Source organism: Eurosta solidaginis, chromosome 5 (assembly GCF_040869045.1).
Source record: "Eurosta solidaginis isolate ZX-2024a chromosome 5, ASM4086904v1, whole genome shotgun sequence".
NCBI lineage: Eukaryota > Metazoa > Arthropoda > Insecta > Diptera > Tephritidae > Eurosta > Eurosta solidaginis.
Window position 1 is genome coordinate 234,819,790 of NC_090323.1, and position 25,070 is coordinate 234,844,859.

At 32.9% G+C, this 25,070-nt stretch overlaps 1 protein-coding gene across 2 annotated transcripts in view; it reads left to right on the plus strand.

Moving 5' to 3' along the window:
- The first annotated feature begins 1,595 nt into the window (after window positions 1-1,595).
- Window positions 1,596-25,070, plus strand: part of LOC137252811 (uncharacterized) — a 94,645-nt gene continuing 71,170 nt past the window's right edge. The window contains exons 1-2 of one of the 2 annotated variants that reach the window (XM_067788890.1): window positions 3,434-5,883; window positions 7,425-7,791. In XM_067788890.1, the coding sequence (XP_067644991.1) occupies window positions 4,147-5,883; window positions 7,425-7,448 (1,761 nt within the window). In that variant the 5' untranslated portion in view covers window positions 3,434-4,146 and the 3' untranslated portion in view covers window positions 7,449-7,791. Of the gene's footprint in view, window positions 7,792-25,070 lie in introns of both variants that reach the window. The other variant, XM_067788889.1, reaches the window with a different exon arrangement.

Below are 25,070 nucleotides of genomic sequence, written 5' to 3' on the forward strand. Positions count from 1 at the left end.
GTAAATACAATGAAACAAGATACACTTAATTAGTTTTATCTATTTCCAAACTGCTTATTATGTTCTATTGTATACAGCCACAAAACCATATTTGGGAGCAGAGAACTATTTATTCACAAAATTCAAGGTATTTGCTTTTTTATTATCTTATTTGATTCGTTCGCGTGAGTGAAAATTCATAAAAACTTGAACAAAATGTTACTAACTTTGGAAAAATCCTGTTCGTTCAAGCAAAACTTTTGCAACAAGAAGACGCAATTTTGCATTTCGCTTGGACGAGAAGTAGCAAGATTGTACCCGATAAACAAGTGCCGCGGTATCCCATAATTTTTTGCACTGTACTAGCAGAGTTGGATTGTGTTACTAATTTCAAACGTGCACAACATCTTTATTTGTATTGAGTAAATACAAAAAAACAAGATACACTTATTTAGTTTTATCTGTTTCCAAACTGCTTAATATGCTCTATTGTGTACTGCCACAAAACCATAGTTGGGAGCAGAGAACTATTTATTAACAAAATTCATGGTATTTATGTATATACCAGCGAATTGAAATGAGCTCAGTCTTGAACAAATATTTTGGTTTACTTTTGCCAAAGGAAATTTCCTAGCAATTGTTTGTTTATATATGTACTAGCAGAGTTGGATTGTGTTATAATTTGGAAACGTGCATAAAAACTTTATTTGTATTGAGTAAATACAAAGAAAAAAGATACACTTAATTAGTTTTATCTGTTTCCAAATTGCTTAATATGTTCTATTGTGTACTGCCACAAAACCATAGTTGGGAGCAGAGAACTATTTATTCACAAAATTCAAGGTATTTATGTATATACCAGCGAATTGAAATGAGCTCAGTCTTGATCAAATATTTTGCTTTACTTTTGCCAAAGGAAATTTCCTAGCAATTGTTTGTTTATATATGTACTAGCAGAGTTGGATTGTGTTATAATTTGGAAACGTGCATAACAACTTTATTTGTATTGAGTAAATACAAAGAAACAAGATACACTTAATTAGTTTTATCTATTTCCAAACTGCTTAATATGTTCTATTGTGTACAGCCACAAAACCATAGTTGGGAGCAGAGAACTATTTATTCACAAAATTCAAGGTATTTATGTATATACCAGCGAATTGAAATGAGCTCAGTCTTGAACAAATATTTTGCTTTACTTTTGCCAAAGGAAATTTCTTAGCAATTGGTTGTTTATCATATATAAACTAGCAGAGTTGGATTGTGTTACTAATTTCAAAAGTGCTGTTGAAGCACATCGGTTCAAACAATTTCCTCATCGTACTTTTCGTTTCATGCCCACTGTATTGGTATATATTACATACCAGCAATATTGTCGTCACCAACTTCACATTCATATATACATATATGTATATGTATACATCTTATATACTTTCGTTCTTTTCGTTGTCATAACTACATAGGTAGTGAGAGCAAACTGCAGCTACATCGAAGTCGGTACCGCAACCAACAACAATACACTCTAGCATCACGTTACCTCACTAAGTCACGTAGGCAATACGCATCTCTTCCTCCCACCCACCGGTAGACGCATAAGGTAATTAGCAAAACAATTTACCGCTCTTCGCTTGCCCCGCTATACTGGAATTTTGAATACATTTTTAATGCTTGGACATTGCTGTTCGAGTTGAGTGAAGGTAGAAGTTTTTGGATCATCGTCGGATACAGTCCGCTTATATTATTGACCCGCGAATTAATAGTGCATCAACTAGTTGTGTAGTAATTGTTGTAACTTCTTAAATTGAATTAAAATTTAAATTGCCTACCAAAGTATTAATTTTTCATTTTATTTGCACGTATAGCAAGTGGAAAAGCCTACTTGCTCGAACAAAGGTCCTTCGAGCCGGATATCGGCTCCGCGTTCGCGTTATAACCAAAGCCAAATTTTCGATCGCGAAATTGAGTTTTATTCATCACACGTATCATCGAACAGTATGGAAGGGGAGACTGGAACACCCCCAAATACAGCCGGCAACATTAGAACAAAATTGATTCAACGAGACAAGTTACTTAGCAGAGTAGCAGAGCTCCATCAAGATATCCAGCAGTTCTCTACCATGTCATCGTATCACCTTGAGACCAAACTAGCGCTGATTGAGCACCACTTCGCTGTCTTCGAAAAGGTGCAGTCGGATTTAGAATCCTTAGATGAGTTGCAAATCGACCAAAATCATCGCTCCGTATTTGAGGATACCTACTGCGATATCAGGAGCGCTACTGTCGAGCATATAGCTGAAATTAACAAGGTAGAGGCATTGAGCAGCACCACGATGCCTGCTATTCAACCATCGTCTTCGCATCGCCATAGTTTACCGAAACTCCAACTGACGAAATTCAGTGGAAACCATACCGAATGGCTAGACTTTCATAATATGTTCACCGCTCTCGTTCATAATAATGTAGGACTGAATGAAATTGAGAAGTTTCAGTATCTACGGTCATGCTTAACCCACGGCGCCTTCAGGCTCATTCACTCTTTAGAGGTCACCACTGACAATTATAATCGTGCCATTGACTTGCTCATGAAAAGATATGACAACAAAAGGTATATTTTTCAATCACATGTGCAGGCAATGTTTGACAGTAAATTCCTTAAGACATCGAGTGCGTCTTCGCTAAGAGAATTCATCGATTCCATAATTCCCATCTTCCCGCATTACAATCTCTTGCGTCACGCACACAACTCACGGATGGAATTTTGTTGCGCTTCATCGTCTCTAAATTAGATCCAGAAATTCAAATCAAATCGGAAGAGTATGTGACTACTAAGTGGGATAATTCTTCGTCATCTTCGCTTCAGTTACCAACATGGGATGATCTGGCTACATTTATCGAGCGCCGCTGCCACACGGTCAATATCATTGAAGTCAACAGAAAATCCACATCTAAGGCTTCGTCAGCTTCCAAATCATCGGCGTTGGTGAAGTAAAGTACATCATTGGTGTCGTCAGTAACCAACAAATGTTTATTATGTAACGAGGCTGTTACACATTCGCCATTTAAATGTGAAAAATTCAACGCAATGGACCCAATGCAGCGTTATAGTATTGCAAAGAAAAATCAACTGTGCCTAAATTGCCTTGGAACAGGACATACGTCTAGTAAGTGTCCTTCTGCCAATCGTTGTCAACATTGTAAGGTAAGCCACCACACGCTTCTTCATCGACAACAGCCGCAATGTTCGGAGACAACGCATTCGCCGCCATCAACTGCATTGAAGGTCAGTACAGGCACGAGTGAGGTAATTCTGGCAACTGCATTAGTGCAAATTTATACTAACCATGGTACAAGGCTAATAGTAAGAGCGCTGCTTGATTCGGCCTCCCAGTTGAACTTTATGACGGAGCATGCGGCTCAATTGCTTCATCTAAGACGGACCAAAATTGACCTCGAAATAACCGGTATTGGAGCATTAAGAACCAAGGCGCTTGTATTAGTATCCAATCGCTTCACAATGTATTTTCCTCGGTACTGGAAACAGTTATACTCCCATCGATTTCGACACATCAACCCCAAAATTGTATTGATGTAACCCATTGGGGAATACCAAAAAATATCAAATTAGCTGACCGAACCTTCAACTGCCCTGGTCCTATTGACTTACTCATCGGGGCTGGGCTCTTTTTCAACATTCTATCGGTGGGTCAGATAAAATTGGACAAAAATCTGCCAGCACTACAGAAGACGCAGCTAGGCTGGATTGTAGCTGGTGCTATACGGTCACGACCATTAGTTTCATCATCGACCTTGCTTACTTCGTCAATACCCTTCATCCCCTCTAGCACACATACCACAACAGCGCAACCGTCAATAGACACTCTTCTAGAGAAGTTCTGGAAATTAGAAGAGAGCTATCATTCCCGAAAGGCCGAGCGTACGTTGGAAGAGGAGGAGTGTGAGGTATATTTCCAAAAAACAACAACTCGTTGCCCTATAACACATAAATTCATTGTTCGGTTGCCCTTCTCGACAAGTCCAAGCAAGCTTGGCCAGTCATACGAAATCGCTCGTCGTAGGTTCTGGTCGGTGGAGAAGAGAATACTTACCGACAGTGCGATTAAAGACGAATATAAAAACTTTATACAGGAATACATCGACTTAAAACATATGGTTTTATTACAACCAAATGAATTGTCATCCAAGGGCAGAACGTACATTCCCCACCACTGTGTGGTCAAATTGGACAGTTCATCGACAAGGCTGCGAGTGGTGTTCGATGCGTCCTGTCGCACATCAAATGGAGTTGCATTAAACGATGTTCTTCGAAGTGGTCCTACGTTGCAAGACGACATATTCACCATGCTTCTCCGCTGTCGCACGTATCGGTTCGTATTAATGGCCGATATAACAAAAATGTATCGGCAAATCATCGTAGATGAGAGAGATGCGAAGTATCAATGCATTTTATGGAGAAAAGCACCATACCAAGAACTCTGCACTTATCAGTTGCAGACCGTCACATATGGAACCAGTTGTGCCCCTTTTTTGGCAGCGAGATGTCTTCGGCAGTTAGCTTACGACAATGTTTCGACACACTCGATTGGGGCTGTTGTCACTCTCCGCGACTTTTATGTTGACAACTTAATGGCTGGCGCTGCAAATATCGAGGAAGTGGTGGTCATTAAGAATGAAGTAATCGATTTATTAGCTGGAGAAGGATTTCCTCTTCGAAAGTTCGCGTCGAATCACCACAACATTATAGTTGACATATCAGACGCCGATAGGGAAGTAAATGTAAATATTGGCGGCGTTTCATATATCAAGGCGCTAGGTCTGAAGTGGTCACCCCAGGATGACAAATTTCTGTTTTCGTACTCGTCTTTGGACCCACCATCGTCAAAAATCAACAAACGTACTATTCTGTCGAGAATTGCGAGCATCTTCGATCCGCTTGGGTTGTTAAACCCTATCGTCGTTACCTGCAAACTATTGATGCAGCAGCTCTGGAAGCTCAAATTATCGTGGGACGAAAGCGTGCCAATGCAAATCTACACACAGTGGACGGACATATGCCACCAAATCACATCGATTAGCAATTTAAAAATTCCAAGGTTAGTACATTTTGATTTTGAAGTGCAACTACACGCTTTTTCAGATGCAAGTACAAAGGCATACGGCGCGTGCATTCACGCAGTTTCGCGGTACGAGGGAACAATGCATATATCTCTTATATGCGCGAAATCAAGAGTGGCACCAACCAAAGAGATGACTGTTCCTAAATTGGAACTATGCGCGGCTGTTCTCTTAACAGAATTGTTACAATCAGTAGTAACTATATTTAGGACAGAAGCTAGCGACATACATTGTTGGTCAGATTCGACCATTGTATTATCATGGATACAGGGTGAGCCCATGCGATGGACAACATTCGTTGCCAATAGGGTGACAAGGATCCAACAGCTAACAGCAAACTACAGTTGGCATCACGTACCCACGAAGGAAAATCCAGCTGATTTTGTTTCACGTGGAGCAAAGGTACAGGGCCTCATCGATAATTCTCTATGGTTCCACGGACCATATTTTCTGCAACAAGAACAATCAACCTGGCCCAAAAATCCAATTAATAACATTGAAACCCTTCCCGAGCAACGTAAACAACATCATGCTCTGCTAGCAGCGGAGTCAGACGACCTGATTGCAAGGCATAAATATGCCAATAACTATACTAAACTACTTCGCATTTTCGTTTATGTTCATCGCTTCATATCACGCTCTCGTCAATCACCAACAACGTACTCAGACTCAATCGTCGCAGAAGAATTAGATTCTGCCTTATTTCTCATTTGTGGCTACATACAAAGGCAAGCGTTTGCAGCTGAATACAAGCAATTACAGGAAGGTAAAGTAAGTCGACAGTCCAACTTCAATCAGCTATCGCCATTTATTCATAACTCGATGATTCGTGTTGGCGGAAGAATAAAAAATTCTTCGCTACCTTTCGATGCTAAGCATCCAATTCTGCTCCCAAGAACACACCCCTTTGTATACACTCTCATCGATTATCTTCATCGTCGTCATATGCACGCTGGTTGTCAAACCCTGCTAAGTATTTTGCGTGATAACTTTTGGGTTATTAACGCTAGATGTACTATAAGACAAGTTGTGCATAATTGTATACTATGCTATTGCAGTTAGCCTCAAATGCATAATCAAATAATGGGGTCACTACCACAAGAACGAGTTGAGCTCACATTCCCTTTCGCAATAACTGGGGTCGACTATTGCGGACCCTTTTCAATAACTCCACAGTTAAGGGGTAGGGGCTCTATCAAGGTCTACTTGGCTGTATTTATCTGCTTTACGACTAAGGAAGTGCATTTGGAATTAGTTCCAGATTTAAGTACAATGGCATTTATCTCTGCACTTAAGAGATTTATCGCTCGGCGAGGCAAGTGCAATACAATTTTTTCTGACAATGCAACCAATTTTGTAGGTGCCAATCGAGAGCTCAGAGAACCCTCCTCACCTCTCAGCAACACATTGCTTCGGTACAAACCTTCATGGCTGAAGAAGGCATAAATTGGAAATTCATACCCCCAAGGTCACCGCCTTTCGGTGGACTTTGGGAAAGTGCAGTAAAGCTAGCCAAATATTATTTACGTCGCGCGATTAGATCTCACATGTTGAAATTCGACGAACTAAATACAGTATGCTGCCAAGTAGAAGCCATGATAAACAGTCACCCGCTTACACCGATATCAAATAATGCTGACGATCTCAGAGCTATCACGCCGGCACATTTTTTGACCAGATGCACTCTGTATACTATTCCAGAGCCATCATTGTCTGACGTGAATATGGGTACTCTAAAAAGATTCCAAATCATTCAAGCCATTCCACAGCAATTTTGGAAGCGATGACACTCAGAATATTTAAAGGAGCTTCAACACCGGTATAAATGGCAAACTATTCGAGAAAACCTAAAGGAAAATGACATGGTGCTTGTTAAGGATGAGAATACACCACCTCTCAAATGGCCACTTGGCAGAATCGTTGAAACCATGGCTGGTTCTGATGGTTTAGTACGTGTTGTCATAATAAAGACTGCTGATGGGATAGTCAAACGAGCAATAACAAAGGTGTGCAAATTACCAATAGAATCTTCGACTTGCGCCTAATTAGTTACCAAACACTCATCGCCGAACCATCAACTTTATTAAGTCATCATTATTGTTTGATTGAAAACACAGTTTTCAAGGGGGGAGGATGTTGAAGCACATCAGTTTAAACAATTTCCTCATCGTACTTTTCGTTTCATGCCCACTGTATTGGTATACATTACATACCAGCAATATTGTCGTCACCAACTTCACATTCATATGTACATATATGTATATGTATACATCTTATATACTTTCGTTCTTTTCGTTGTCATAACTACATAGGTAGTGAGAGCCAACTGCAGCTAAATCGAAGTCGGTACCGCAACCAACAACAATACACTCTAGCATCACGTCACCTCACTAAGTCACGTAGGCAATACGCATCTCTTCCTCCCACCCACCGGTAGTCGCATAAGGTAATTAGCAAAACAATTTACCGCTCTTCGCTTGCACCGCTATACTGGAATATTGAATACATTTTTAATGCTTGGACATTGCTGTTCGAGTTGAGCGAAGGTAGAAGTTTTTGGATCATCGTCGGATACAGTCCGCTTATATTATTGACCCGCGAATTAATAGCGCATCAACTAGTTGCGTAGTAATTGTTGTAACTTCTTAAATTGAATTAAAATTTAAAGTGCCTACCAAGGTATTAATTTTTCGTTTTATTTGCACGTATAGCAAGTGGAAAAGCCTACTTGCTCGAACACGTGCATAACAATATTATTTGTATTGACTAAATACAAAAAACAAAATACAATTAATTAGTTTTATCTGTTTCCAAACTGCCTAATATGCTCTATTGTGTACTGCCACAAAACCATAGTTGGGAGCAGAGAACTATATATTCACAAAATTCATGGTATTTATGTATTTACCAGCGAAATGGTATGAGTTAAGTCTTGAACAAATATTTTGCTTTACTTTTGCCAAAGGAAATTTCCTAGCAATTGTTTGTTTATATATGTACTAGCAGAGTTGGATTGTGTTATTAATTTGAAAAGTGCATAACAACTTTATTTGTATTGAGTAAATACAAAAAAACAAGATACACTTAATTAGTTTTATCTGTTTTCAAACTGCTTAACATGTTCTATTGTGTACTGCCGCAAAACCATAGTTGGGAGCAGAGAATTATTTATTCACAAAATTCAAAGTATTTATGTATATACTAGCGAATTGAAATAAGCTCAGTCTTGAACAAATATTTTGCTTTACTTTTGCCAAAGGAAATTTCCTAGCAATTGTTTGTTTATATATGTACTAGCAGAGATGGATTGTGTTATTAATTTGAAACGAGCATAACAACTTTATTTGTATTGAGTAAATACAAAAACACAAGATACACTTAATTAGTTTTATCTGTTTCCAACCTGCTTAATGTGTTCTGTTGTGTACTGCCACAAAACCACAGTTGGGAGCAGAGAACTAATTATTCACAAAATGCAAGGTATTTATGTATATACTAACGAATTGAAATGAGCTCAGTCTTGAACAAATATTTTGCTTTACTTTTGCCAAAGGAAATTTCCTAGCAATTGTTTGTTTATATATGTACTAGCAGAGATGGATTGTGTTATTAATTTGAAACGAACATAACAACTTTATTTGTATTGAGTAAATACAAAAACACAAGATACACTTAATTAGTTTTATCTGTTTCCAACCTGCTTAATGTGTTCTGTTGTGTACTGCCACAAAACCATAGTTGGGAGCAGAGAACTAATTATTCACAAAATGCAAGGTATTTATGTATATACAAGCGAATTGAAATGAGCTCAGTCTTGAACAAATATTTTGCTTTACTTTTGCCAAAAGAAATTTCCTAGCAATTGTTTGTTTATATATGTACTAGCAGAGTTGGATTGTGTTATTAATTTGAAACATGCATAACAACTTTATTTGTATTGAGTAAATACAATGAAACAAGATTTTCAAACTGCTTATTATGTTCTATTGTGTACAGCCACAAAACCATAGTTGGGAACAGAGAACTATTTATTCACAAAATTCAAGGTATTTATGTCTATACCAGCGAATTGAAATGAGCTCAGTCTTGAACAAATATTTTGCTTTACTTTTGCCAAAGGAAATTTCCTAGCAATTGTTTGTTTATATATGTACTAGCAGAGTAGAGTTGGATTGTGTTATTAATTTCAAACGTGCATAACAAATTTATTTGTATTGAGTAAATACAAAAAAACAAGATACACTTAATTAGTTTTATCTATTTCCAAATTGCTTAATATGCTTTATTGTGTCCTGCCACAAAACCATAGTTGGAAGCACAGAACTATTTATTCAACAAATTCAAGGTATTTATGTATATACTAGCGAATTGAAATGAGCTCAGTCTTGAACAAATATTTTGCTTTACTTTTGCCAAAGGAAATTTCCTAGCAATTGTTTGTTGATATATGTACTAGCAGAGTTGGATTGTGTTATTAATTTGAAACGTGCATAACAACTTTATTTGGATTGAGTAAATACAAAAAAAAACAGGATACACTTAATTGGTTTTATCTGTTTCCAAACTGCTTAATATGTCCTATTGTGTACTGCCACAAAACCATAGTTGAAACCAGAGAACTATTTATTCACAAAATTCAAGGTATATATGTATATACCAGCGAATTGAAATAAGCTTAGTCTTGAACAAATATTTTGCTTTACTTTTCCCAAAGGGAATTTCCTAGCAATTGTTTATTTATATATGTACTAGCAGAGTTGGATTCTGTTATTAATTTGAAACGTGCATAATAACTTTATTTGTATTGAGTAAATACAAAAAAACAAGATACACTTAATTAGTTTTATCTCTTTCCAACCTGCTTAATGTGTTCTGTTGTGTACTGCCACAAAACCATAGTTGGGAGCAGAGAAATATTTATTCACAAAATTCAAGGTATTTATGTATATACCAGCGAATTCAAATAAGCTCAGTCTTGAAAAAATATTTTGCTTTACTTTCGCTCAAGGAAATTTCCTAGCTATTGTTTGTTTATATATGTACTAGCAGAGTTGGATTGTGTTATTAATTTGAAACGTGCATAACAACTTTATTTATATTGAGTAAATACAAAAAAACAAGATACACTTAATTAGTTGTATCTGTTTCCAAACTGCTTAATATAGTCTATTGTGTACCTCCACGAAACCATAGTTGGGAGCAGAGAACTAATTATTCACAAAATGCAAGGTATTTATGTATATACTAGCGAATTGAAATGAGCTCAGTCTTGAACAAATATTTTGCTTTACTTTTGCCAAAGGAAATTTCCTAGCAATTGCTTGTTTATATATGTACTAGCAGAGTTGGACTGTGTTATTAATTTGAAAGGTGCATAACAACTTTATTTGTATTGAGTAAATACAAAGAAACAAGATACACTGAATTAGTTTCATTTGTTTCCAAACTGCTTAATATGTTCTATTGTATACTGCCACAAAACCGTAGTTCGGAGCAGAGAACTAATTATTCACAAAATGTAAGGTATTTATGTATATACTAGCGAATTGAAATGAGCTCAGTCTTGAACAAATAATTTGCTTAAATTTTGCCAAAGGAAATTTCCTAGCAATTGTTTGTTTATATATGTACTAGCAGAGTTGGATTGTGTTATTAATTGGAAACGTGCATAACAACTTTATTTGTATTGAGTAAATACAAAAAAACAAGATACACTTAATTAGTTTCATTTGTTTCCAAACTGCTTAATATGTTCTATTGTGTACTGCCACAAAACCATAGTAGGGAGCAGAGAAATATTTATTCACAAAATTCAATGTATTTATGTATATACTAGCGAATTGAAACGAGCTCAGTCTTGAACAAATATTTTGCTTTACTTTTGCCAAAGGAAATTTCCTAGCAATTGTTTGTTTATATATGTACTAGCAGAGTTGGATTGTGTTATTAATTTGAAACGTGCATAACAACTTTATTTGTATTGAGTAAATACAAAAAAACAAGATACACTTAATTAGTTTCATTTGTTTCCAAACTGCTTAATATGTTCTATTGTGTACAGCCACAAAACCATAGTTGGGAGCAGAGAACTAATTATTCACAAAATGCAAGGTAATTATGTATATACTAGCGAATTGAAATGAGCTCAGTCTTGAACAAATATTTTGCTTTACTTTTGCCAAAGGAAATTTCCTATCAATTTTTTGTTTATATATGTACTAGAAGAGTTGGATTGTGTTATTAATTTGAAAGGTGCATAACAACTGTATTTGTATTGAGTAAATACAAAGAAACAAGATACATTTAATTAGTTTCATTTGTTTCCAAACTGCTTAATATGTTCTATTGTATACTGCCACAAAACCGTAGTTGGGAGCAGAGAACTAATTATTCACAAAATGCAAGGTAATTATGTATATACTAGCGAATTGAAATGAGCTCAGTCTTGAACAAATAATTTGCTTAAATTTTGCCAAAGGAAATTTCCTAGCAATTGTTTGTTTATATATGTACTAGCAGAGTTGGATTGTGTTATTAATTGGAAACGTGCATAACAACTTTATTTGTATTGAGTAAATACAAAAAAACAAGATACACTTAATTAGTTTCATTTGTTTCCAAACTGCTTAATATGTTCTATTGTGTACTGCCACAAAACCATAGTTGGGAACAGAGAACTATTTATTCACAAAATTCAAGGTATTTGTGTATATACCAGCGAATTGAAATGAGCTCACTATTGAACAAATAATTTTCTTTACTTTTGCCAAAGGAAATTTCCTAGCAATTGTTTGTTTATATATGTACTAGCAGAGTTGGATTGTGTTGTTAATTGGAAACGTGCATAACAACTTTATTTGTATTGAGTAAATACAAAAAAACAAGATACACTTAATTAGATTCATTTGTTTCCAAACTGCTTGATATGTTCTATTGTGTACTGCCACAAAACCATAGTTGGGAGCAGAGAACTATTTATTCACAAAACTCAAGGTATTTATGTATATACCAGCGAATTGAAATGAGCTCAGTATTGAACAAATAATTTTCTTCACTTTTGCCAAAGGAAATTTCCTAGCAATTGTTTGTTTATATATGTACTAGCAGAGTTGGATTGTGTTATTAATTTGAAACGTGCATAACAACTTTATTTGTATTGAGTAAATACAAAAAAACAAGATACACTTAATTAGTTTTATCTGTTTCCAAACTGCTTAATATGTTTTTTGTGTACTGCCACAAAACCATAGTTGGGAGCAGAGAACTATTTACTCACAACATTCAAGGTATTTATGTATATCGCAGCGAATAGAAATGAGCTCAGTCTTGAACAAATATTTTGCTTTACTTTTGCCAAAGGAAATTTCCTAGCAATTGTTTGTTTATATATGTACTAGCAGAGTTGGATTGTGTTATTAATTTGAAACGCGCATAACAACTTTATTTGTATTGAGTAAATACAAAAAAACAAGATACACTTAATTAGTTTTATCTATTTCCAAACTGTTTAATATGTTTTATTGTGTACAGCCACAAAACCGTAGTTGGGAGCAGAGAACTAATTATTCACAAAATACAAGGTATTTATGTATATACTAGCGAATTGAAATGAGCTCAGTCTTGAACAAATATTTTGCTTTACTTTTGCCAAAGGAAATTTCCTAGCAATTGTTTGTTTATATATGTACTAGCAGAGTTGGATTGTGTTATTAATTTGAAAGGTGCATAACAACTTTATTTTTATTGAGTAAATAAAAAGAAGCAAGATACACTTAATTAGTTGCATTTGTTTCCAAACTGCTTAATATGTTCTATTGTATACTGCCACAAAACCATAGTTGGGAGTAGAGAACTAATTATTCACCAAATGCAAGGTATTTATGTATATACTAGCGAATTGAAACGAGCTCAGTCTTGATCAAATATTTTGCTTAAATTTTGCCAAAGGAAATTTCCTAGCAATTGTTTGTTTATATATGTACTAGCAGAGTTGGATTGTGTTATTAATTGGAAACGTGCATAACAACTTTATTTGTATTGAGTAAATACAAAAAAACAAGATACACTTAATTAGTTTTAGCTGTTTCTAAACTGCTTAATATGCTCTATTGTGGACTGCCACAAAACCGTAGTTGGGAGCAGAGAACTATTTATTCACAAAATTTAAGGTATTTATGTATATGCCAGCGAATTGAAATGAGCTCAGTCTTGAACAAATATTTTGCTTAGTTTTGCCAAAGGAGATTTCCTAGCAATTGTTTGTTTATATATGTACTACCAGAGTTGGATTGTGTTATTAATTTCAAACGTGCATAACAACTTTATTTGTATTGAGTAAATACAAAAAAACAAGATACACTTAATTAGTTTTATCTGTTTCAAAACTGCTTAATATGCTCTATTGTGCACTGCCACAAAACCACAGTTGGGAGCAGAGAACTATTTATTCACAAAATTCATGGCATTTATGTATATACTAGCGAAATGGAATGAGTTAGGTCTTGAAGAAATATTTTGCTTTACTGTTGCCAAAGGAAATTTCCTAGCAATTGTTTGTTTATATATGTACTAGCAGAGTTGGATTGTGTTATTAATTTGAAACGTGCGTAACAACTTTATTTGTATTGAGTAAATACAAAAAAACAGGATACACTTAATTAGTTTTATCCGTTTCCAAACTGCTTAATATGTTCTATTGTGTACTGCCACAAAATCATAGTTGGGAGCCGAGAATTATTAATTCACAAAATTCAAGGTATTTATGTATATACCAGCGAATTGAAATGAGCTCAGTCTTGAACAAATATTTTGCTTAGTTTTGCCAAAGGAGATTTCCTAGCAATTGTTTGTTTATATATGTACTACCAGAGTTGGATTGTGTTATTAATTTCAAACGTGCATAACAACTTTATTTGTATTGAGTAAATACAAAAAAACAAGATACACTTAATTAGTTTTATCTGTTTCAAAACTGCTTAATATGCTCTATTGTGTACTGCCACAAAACCACAGTTGGGGCAGAGAACTATTTATTCACAAAATTCATGGCATTTATGTATATACCAGCGAAATGGAATGAGTTAGGTCTTGAAGAAATATTTTGCTTTACTGTTGCCAAAGGAAATTTCCTAGCAATTGTTTGTTTATATATGGACTAGCAGAGTTGGATTGTGTTATTAATTTGAAACGAGCATAACAACTTTATTTGTATTGAGTAAATACAAAAAAAAAAAAACAAGATACACTTAATTAGTTTTAAGTAGCTGTTTCCAAACTGCTTTATATACCCTATTGTGTCTACCACAAAACCATAGTTGGGAGCAGAGAAATATTTATTCACAAAATTCAATGTATTTATGTATATACCAGCGAATTGAAATGAGCTCAGTCTTGAACAAACATTTTGCTTTACTTTTGCCAAAGGAAATTTCCTAGCAATTGTTTGTTTATATATGTACTAGCAGAGTTGGATTGTGTTGTTAATTGGAAACGTGCATAACAACTTTATTTGTATTGAGTAAATACAACAAAACAAGATACACTTAATTAGTTTTATCTGTTTCTAAACTGCTTAATATGCTCTATTGTGTACTGCCACAAAACCATAGTTGGAAGCAGAGAACTATTTATTCACAAAATTCAAGGTATTTATGTATATACCAGCGAATTAAAATAAGCTCAGTCTTGAACAAATATTTTGCTTTACTTTTGCCAAAGGAAATTTCCTAGCAATTGTTTGTTTATATATGTACTAGCAGAGTTGGATTGTGTTATTAATTTGATACGTGCATAACAACTTTATTTATATTGAGTAAATACAAAAAAACAAGATACACTTAATTAGTTGTATCTGTTTCCAAACTGCTTAATATACTCTATTGTGTACTGTCACAGAACCATAGTTGGGAGAAGAGAAATATTTGTTCACAAAATTCAAGGTATTTATGTATATACCAGCGAATTGAAATGAGCTCATTTTTGAACAAATATTTTGCTTTACTTTTGCCAAGGGAAAGTTCCTAGCAATTGTTTGTTTATATATGTACAAGCAGATATGGATTGTGTTATTAATTTGAACGTGCACAACAACTTTATTTGTATTGAGTAAATACAAAAAAATAAGATACACTTAATTAGTTTTATCTGTTTCCAAACTGCTTAATATGTACTATTGTGTACTGCCACAAAACCATAGTTGGGAACAGAGAATTAATTATTCACAAAATTCAAAGTATTTATGTATATACTAGCGAATTGAAATGAGCTCAGCCTTGAACAAATATTTTGCTTTACTTTTGCCAAAGGAAATTTCCTAGCAATTGTTTGTTTATATATGTACTAGAAGAGTTGGATTGTGTTATTAATTTGAAACGTGCATAACAACTTAATTTATATTGAGTAAATACAAAAAAACAAGATACACTTAATTAGTTGTATCTGTTTCCAAACTGCTTAATATACTCTATTGTGTACTGCCAGAAAACCATAGTTGCGAGCAGAGAAATAATTATCCACAAAATTCAATGTATTTATGTATATACCAGCGAATTGAAATCAGCTAAGTCTTCAACAAATATTTTGCTTTACTGTTGCCAAAGGAAATTTCCGAGCAATTGTTTGTTTATACATGTACTAGCAGAGCTGGATTGTGTTATTAATTTGAAACGTGCATAGCAACTTTTTTTGTACTAAGTAAATACAAAAAAACAAGATACACTTAATTAGTTTCATTTGTGTCCAAACTGCTTAATATGTTCTATTGTGTACTGCCACAAAACCGTAATTGCGAGCAGAGAATTAATTATTCACAAAATTCAAGGTATTTGTGTATATACTAGCGAATTGAAATGAGCTCAGTCTTGAACAAATATTTTGCTTTACTTTTGCCAAAGGAAATTTCCTAGCAATTGTTTGTTTATATATGTACTAGCAGAGTTGGATTGTGTTATTAATTTGAAACGTGCATAACAACTTAATTTATATTGAGTAAATACAAAAAAAAAAAGGTACACTTAATTAGTTGTATCTGTTTCCAAACTGCTTAATATACTCTATTGTGTACTGCCACAAAACCATAGTTGGGAGCAGAGAAATAATTATTCACAAAATTCAATGTATTTATGTATATACCAGCGAATTGAAATCAGCTCACTCTTGAATAAATATTTTGCTTTACTTTTGCCAAAGGAAATTTCCTTGCAATTGGGTGTTTATATATGTACTAGCAGAGCTGGATTGTATTATTAATTTGAAACGTGCATAACAACTTTATTTATATTGAGTAAATACAAAGAAACAAGATACACTTAATTAGTTTTATCTATTTCCAAACTGCTTAATATGTTCTATTGTGTACAGCCACAAAACCATGGTTGGGAGCAGAGAATTATTTATTCACAAAATTCAAGGTATTTATGTATATACCAGCTAATTGAAATGAGCTCAGTCTTGAAAAAAATATTTTGCTGTGCTTTTGCTAAAGGAAATTTCCTAGCAATTGTTTGTTTATATATGTACTAGCAGAGTTGGATTGTGTTATTAATTTGAAACGTGCATAACAACTTTATTTGTATTGAGTAAATACAAAAAAACAAGATACACTTAATTAGTTTCATTTGTTTCCAAACTGCTTAATATGTTCTATTGTGTACTGCCACAAAACCATAGTTGGGAACAGAGAACTATTTATTCACAAAATTCAAGGTATTTGTGTATATACCAACGAATTGAAATGAGCTCAGTATTGAACAAATAATTTTCTTCACTTTTGCCAAAGGAAATTTCCTAGCAATTGTTTGTTTATATATGTACTAGCAGAGTTGGATTGTGTTGTTAATTGGAAACGTGCATAACAACTTTATTTGTATTGAGTAAATACAAAAAAACAAGATACACTTAATTAGATTCATTTGTCTCCAAACTGCTTAATATGTTCTATTGTATACTGCCACAAAACCATAGTTGGGAGCGAAGAACTAATTATTCACAAAATGCAAGGTATTTATGTATATACTAGCGAATTGAAATGAGCTCAGTCTTGAACAAATATTTTGCTTAAATTTTGCCAAAGGAAATTTCCTAGGAATTGTTTGTTTATATATGTACTAGCAGAGTTGGATTGTGTTATTAATTGGAAACGTGCATAACAACTTTATTTGTATTGAGTAAATACAAAAAAAAACAAGATACACTTAATTAGTTTCATTTGTTTCCAAACTGCTTAATATGTTCTATTGTGTACTGCCACAAAACCATAGTTGGGAACAGAGAACTATTTATTCACAAAATTCAAGGTTTTTGTGTATATACCAGCGAATTGAAATGAGCTCACTATTGAACAAATAATTTTCTTTACTTTTGCCAAACGAAATTTCCTAGCAATTGTTTGTTTATATATGTACTAGCAGAGTTGGATTGTGTTGTTAATTGGAAACGTGCATAACAACTTTATTTGTATTGAGTAAATTCAAAAAAACAAGATACACTTAATTAGATTCATTTGTTTCCAAACTGCTTAATATGTTCTATTGTGTACTGCCACAAAACCATAGTTGGGAGCAGAGAACTATTTATTCACAAAATTCAAGGTATTTATGTTTATACCAGCGAATTGAAATGAGCTCAGTATTGAACAAATAATTTTCTTCACTTTTGCCAAAGGAAATTTCCTAGCAATTGTTTGTTTATATATGTACTAGCAGAGTTGGATTGTGTTATTAATTTGAAACGTGCATAACAACTTTATTTGTATTGAGTAAATACAAAAAAACAAGATACACTTAATTAGTTTTATCTGTTTCCAAACTGCTTAATATGTTTTTTGTGTACTGCCACAAAACCATAGTTGGGAGCAGAGAACTATTTACTCACAAAATTCAAAGTATTTATGTATATCGCAGCGAATAGAAATGAGCTCAGTCTTGAACAAATATTTTGCTTTACTTTTGCCAAAGGAAATTTCCTAGCAATTGTTTGTTTATATATGTACTAGCAGAGTTGGATTGTGTTATTAATTTGAAACGCGCATAACAATTTTATTTGTATTGAGTAAATACAAAAAAACAAGATACAATTAATTAGTTTTATCTATTTCCAAACTGTTTAATATGTTTTATTGTGTACAGCCACAAAACCATAGTTGGGAGCAGAGAACTAATTATTCACAAAATGCAAGGTATTTATGTATATACTAGCGAATTGAAATGAGCTCAGTCTTGAACAAATATTTTGCTTTACTTTTGCCAAAGGAAATTTCCTAGCAATTGTTTGTTTATATATGTACTAGCAGAGTTGGATTGTGTTATTAATTTGAAAGGTGCATAACAACTTTATTTTTATTGAGTAAATACAAAGAAGCAAGATACCCTTAATTAGTTGCATTTGTTTCCAAACTGCTTAATATGTTCTATTGTATACTGCCACAAAACAATAGTTGGGAGTAGAGAACTAATTATTCACAAAATGCAAGGTATTTATGTATATACTAGCGAATTGAAACGAGCTCAGTCTTGATCAAATATTTTGCTTAAATTTTGCCAAAGGAAATTTCCTAGCAATTGTTTGTTTATATATGTACTAGCAGAGTTGGATTGTGTTATTAATTGGAAACGTGCATAACAACTTTATTTGTATTGAGTAAATACAAAAAAACAAGATACACTTAATTAGTTTTAGCTGTTTCTAAACTGCTTAATATGCTCTATTGTGGACTGCCACAAAACCGTAGTTGGGAGCAGAGAACTAATTATTCACAAAATTTAAGGTATTTATGTATATGCCAGCGAATTGAAATGAGCTCAGTCTTGAACAAATATTTTGCTTTACTTTTGCCAAAGGAAATTTCCTAGCAATTGTTTGTTTATATATGTACTAGCAGAGTTGGATTGTGTTATTAATTGGAAACGTGCATAACAACTTTATTTGTATTGAGTAAATACAAAAAAACAAGATACACTTAATTAGTTTTATCTGTTTCCAAACTGCTTAATATGCTCTATTGTGTACTGCCACAAAACCATAGTTGGGAGCAGAGAACTATTTATTTACAAAATTCAAGGTATTTATGTATATACCAGCGAATTGAAATGAGCTCAGTCTTGAACAAATATTTTGCTTAGTTTTGCCAAAGGAGATTTCCTAGCAATTGTTTATTTATATATGTACTACCAGAGTTGGATTGTGTTATTAATTTCAAACGTGCATAACAACTTTATTTGTATTGAGTAAATACAAAAAAACAAGATACACTTAATTAGTTTTATCTGTTTCAAAACTGCTTAATATGCTCTATTGTGCACTGCCACAAAACCACAGTTGGGAGCAGAGAACTATTTATTCACAAAATTCATGGCATTTATGTATATACTAGCGAAATGGAATGAGTTAGGTCTTGAAGAAATATTTTGCTTTACTGTTGCCAAAGGAAATTTCCTAGGAATTGTTTGTTTATATATGTACTAGCAGAGTTGGATTGTGTTATTAATTTGAAACGTGCGTAACAACTTTATTTGTATTGAGTAAATAAAAAAAAACAGGATACACTTAATTAGTTTTATCCGTTTCCAAACTGCTTAATATGTTCTATTGTGTACTGCCACAAAATCATAGTTGGGAGCAGAGAATTATTAATTCACAAAATTCAAGGTATTTATGTATATACCAGCGAATTGAAATGAGCTCAGTCTTGAACAAATATTTTGCTTAGTTTTGCCAAAGGAGATTTCCTAGCAATTGTTTGTTTATATATGTACTACCAGAGTTGGATTGTGTTATTAATTTCAAACGTGCATAACAACTTTATTTGTATTGAGTAAATACAAAAAAACAAGATACACTTAATTAGTTTTATCTGTTTCAAAACTGCTTAATATGCTCTATTGTGTACTGCCACAAAACCACAGTTGGGAGCAGAGAACTATTTATTCACAAAATTCATGGCATTTATGTATATACCAGCGAAATGGGATGAGTTAGGTCTTGAAGAAATATTTTGCTTTACTGTTGCCAAAGGAAATTTCCTAGCAATTGTTTGTTTATATATGTACTAGCAGAGTTGGATTGTGTTATTAATTTGAAACGAGCATAACAACTTTATTTGTATTGAGTAAATACAAAAAAAAAAAAACAAGATACACTTAATTAGTTTTAAGTAGCTGTTTCCAAACTGCTTTATATACCCTATTGTGTCTACCACAAAACCATAGTTGGGAGCAGAGAAATATTTATTCACAAAATTCAATGTATTTATGTATATACCAGCGAATTGAAATGAGCTCAGTCTTGAACAAACATTTTGCTTTACTTTTGCCAAAGGAAATTTCCTAGCAATTGTTTGTTTATATATGTACTAGCAGAGTTGGATTGTGTTGTTAATTGGAAACGTGCTTAACAACTTTATTTGTATTGAGTAAATACAACAAAACAAGATACACTTAATTAGTTTTATCTGTTTCTAAACTGCTTAATATGCTCTATTGTGTACTGCCACAAAACCATAGTTGGAAGCAGAGAACTATTTATTCACAAAATTCAAGGTATTTATGTATATACCAGCTAATTGAAATGAGCTCAGTCTTGAAAAAAATATTTTGCTGTGCTTTTGCCAAAGAAAATTTCCTAGCAATTGTTTGTTTATATATGTACTAGCAGAGTTGGATTGTGTTATTAATTTGAAACGTGCATAACAACTTTATTTGTATTGAGTAAATACAAAAAAAAACAAGATACACTTAATTAGTTGTATCTGTTTCCAAACTGCTTAATATACTCTATTGTGTACTGTCACAGAACCATAGTTGGGAGAAGAGAAATATTTGTTCACAAAATTCAAGGTATTTATGTATATACCAGCGAATTGAAATGAGCTCATTTTTGAACAAATATTTTGCTTTACTTTTGCCAAGGGAAAGTTCCTAGCAATTGTTTGTTTATATATGTACAAGCAGAGCTGGATTGTGTTATTAATTTGAACGTGCACAACAACTTTATTTGTATTGAGTAAATACAAAAAAACAAGATACACTTAATTAGTTTTATCTGTTTCCAAACTGCTTAATATGTACTATTGTGTACTGCCACAAAACCATAGTTGGGAACAGAGAACTAATTATTCACAAAATTCAAAGTATTTATGTATATACTAGCGAATTGAAATGAGCTCAGCCTTGAACAAATATTTTGCTTTACTTTTGCCAAAGGAAATTTCCTAGCAATTGATTGTTTATATATGTACTAGCAGAGTTGGATTGTGTTATTAATTTGAAACGTGCATAACAACTTAATTTATATTGAGTAAATACAAAAAAACAAGATACACTTAATTAGTTGTATCTGTTTCCAAACTGCTTAATATACTCTATTGTGTACTGCCAGAAAACCATAGTTGAGAGCAGAGAAATAATTATTCACAAAATTCAATGTATTTATGTATATACCAGCGAATTGAAATCAGCTCAGTCTTCAACAAATATTTTGCTTTACTGTTGCCAAAGGAAATTTCCGAGCAATTGTTTGTTTATACATGTACTAGCAGAGCTGGATTGTGTTATTAATTTGAAACGTGCATAACAACTTTTTTTGTACTGAGTAAATACAAAAAAACAAGATACACTTAATTAGTTTCATTTGTTTCAAAACTGCTTAATATGTTCTATTGTGTAATGCCACAAAACCGTAATTGCGAGCAGAGAATTAATTATTCACAAAATTCAAGGTATTTGTGTATATACTAGCGAATTGAAATGAGCTCAGTCTTGAACAAATATTTTGCTTTACTTTTGCCAAAGGAAATTTCCTAGCAATTGTTTGTTTATATATGTACTAGCAGAGTTGGATTGTGTTATTAATTTGAAACGTGCATAACAACTTAATTTATATTGAGTAAATACAAAAAAAAAAAGGTACACTTAATTAGTTGTATCTGTTTCCAAACTGCTTAATATACTCTATTGTGTACTGCCACAAAACCATAGTTGGGAGCAGAGAAATAATTATTCACAAAATTCAATGTATTTATGTATATACCAGCGAATTGAAATCAGCTCACTCTTGAATAAATATTTTGCTTTACTTTTGCCAAAGGAAATTTCCTTGCAATTGGGTGTTTATATATGTACTAGCAGAGCTGGATTGTGTTATTAATTTGAACGTGCACAACAACTTTATTTGTATTGAGTAAATACAAAAAAACAAGATAAACTTAATTAGTTTTATCTGTTTCCAAACTGCTTAATTTGTACTATTGTGTACTGCCACAAAACCATAGTTGGGAGCAGAGAACTAATTATTCACAAAATTCAAAGTATTTATGTATATACTAGCGAATTGAAATGAGCTCAGTCTTGAACAAATATTTTGCTTTACTTTTGCCAAAGGAAATGTCCTAGAAATTGTTTGTTTATATATGTACTAGCAGAGTTGGATTGTGTTATTAATTTGAAATGTGCATAACAACTTTTTTTGTATTGAGTAAATACAAAAAAACAAGATAAACTTAATTAGTTTTATCTGTTTCCAAACTGCTTAATATGTACTATTGTGTACTGCCACAAAACCATAGTTGGGAGCAGAGAACTAATTATTCACAAAATTCAAAGTATTTATGTATATACTAGCGAATTGAAATGAGCTCAGTCTTGAACAAATATTTTGCTTTACTTTTGCCAAAGGAAATTTCCTAGCAATTGTTTGTTTATATATGTACTAGCAGAGTTGGATTGTGTTATTAATTTGAAACGTGCATAACAACTTAATTTATATTGAGTAAATACAAAAAAACAAGATACACTTAATTAGTTGTATCTGTTTCCAAACTGCTTAACATACTCTATTGTGTACTGCCACAAAACCATAGTTGGGAGCAGAGAAATAATTATTCACAAAATTCAATGTATTTATGTATATACCAGCGAATTGAAATCAGCTCACTCTTGAACAAATATTTTGCTTTACTTTTGCCAAAGGAAATTTCCTAGCAATTGGGTGTTTATATATGTACTAGCAGAGCTGGATTGTGTTATTAATTTGAACGTGCACAACAACTTTTTTTGTATTGAGTAAATACAAAAAAACAAGATACACTTAATTAGTTTCATTTGTTTCCAAACTGCTTAATATGTTCTATTGTGTACTGCCACAAAACCATAGTTGCGAGGAGAGAATTAATTATTCACAAAATTCAAGGTATTTTTATATATACTAGCGAATTGAAATGAGCTCAGTCTTGAACAAATATTTTGCTTTACTTTTGCCAAAGGAAATGTCCTAGAAATTGTTTGTTTATATATGTACTAGCAGAGTTGGATTGTGTTATTAATTTGAAATGTGCATAACAACTTTTTTTGTATTGAGTAAATACAAAAAAACAAGATAAACTTAATTAGTTTTATCTGTTTCCAAACTGCTTAATATGTACTATTGTGTACTGCCACAAAACCATAGTTGGGAGCAGAGAACTAATTATTCACAAAATTCAAAGTATTTATGTATATACTAGCGAATTGAAATGAGCTCAGTCTTGAACAAATATTTTGCTTTACTTTTGCCAAAGGAAATTTCCTAGCAATTGTTTGTTTATATATGTACTAGCAGAGTTGGATTGTGTTATTAATTTGAAACGTGCATAACAACTTAGTTTATATTGAGTAAATACAAAAAAACAAGATACACTTAATTAGTTGTATCTGTTTCCAAACTGCTTAACATACTCTATTGTGTACTGCCACAAAACCATAGTTGGGAGCAGAGAAATAATTATTCACAAAATTCAATGTATTTATGTATATACCAGCGAATTGAAATCAGCTCACTCTTGAACAAATATTTTGCTTTACTTTTGCCAAAGGAAATTTCCTAGCAATTGGGTGTTTATATATGTACTAGCAGAGCTGGATTGTGTTATTAATTTGAAACGTGCATAACAACTTTATTTGTATTGAGTAAATACAAAGAAACAAGATACACTTAATTAGTTTTATCTATTTCCAAACTGCTTAATATGTTCTATTGTGTACAGCCACAAAACCATAGTTGGGAGCAGAGAATTATTTATTCACAAAATTCAAGGTATTTGTGTATATACTAGCTAATTGAAATGAGCTCAGTCTTGAAAAAATATTTTGCTGTACTTTTGCCAAAGGAAATTTCCTAGCAATTGTTTGTTTATATATGTACTAGCAGAGTTGGATTGTGTTATTAATTTGCAACGTGCATAACAACTTTATTTGTATTGAGTAAAAAAAAAAAAACAAGATACACTTAATTAGTTTTATCTGTTTCCAAACTGCTTATTATGTTTTATTGTGTACTGCCACAAAACCCTAGTGGGAAGCTGAGAACTATTTACTCACAAAATTCAAGGTATTTATGTATATCCCAGCGAATAGAAATGAGCTCAGTCTTGAACAGATATTTTGCTTTACTTTTGCCAATTAAATTTCCTAGCATTTGTGTGTTTATATATATACTAGCAGATTTGGATTGTGTTATTAATTTGAAACGCGCATAACAACTTTATTTGTATGGAGTAAATAGAAAAAAACAAGATACACTTAATTAGTTTTATCTGTTTCCAAACTGCTTAATATGCTCTATTTTGTACTGCCACAAAAACACAGTTGGGAGCAGAGAATTATTTATTCACAAAATTCATGGTATTTATGTATATACCAGCGAAATGGAATGAGTTAGGTCTTGAAGAAATATTTTGCTTTACTGTTGCCAAAGGAAATTTTCTAGCAATTGTTTGTTTATATATGTACTAGCAGAGTTGGATTGTGTTATTAATTTGAAACGTGCGTAACAACTTTATTTGTATTGAGTAAATACAAAAAAACAGGGTACACTTAATTAGTTTTATCCGTTTCCAAACTGCTTAATATGTTCTATTGTGTACTGCCACAAAACCATAGTTTGGAGCAGAGAATTATTTATTCACAAAATTCAAGGTATTTATGTATATA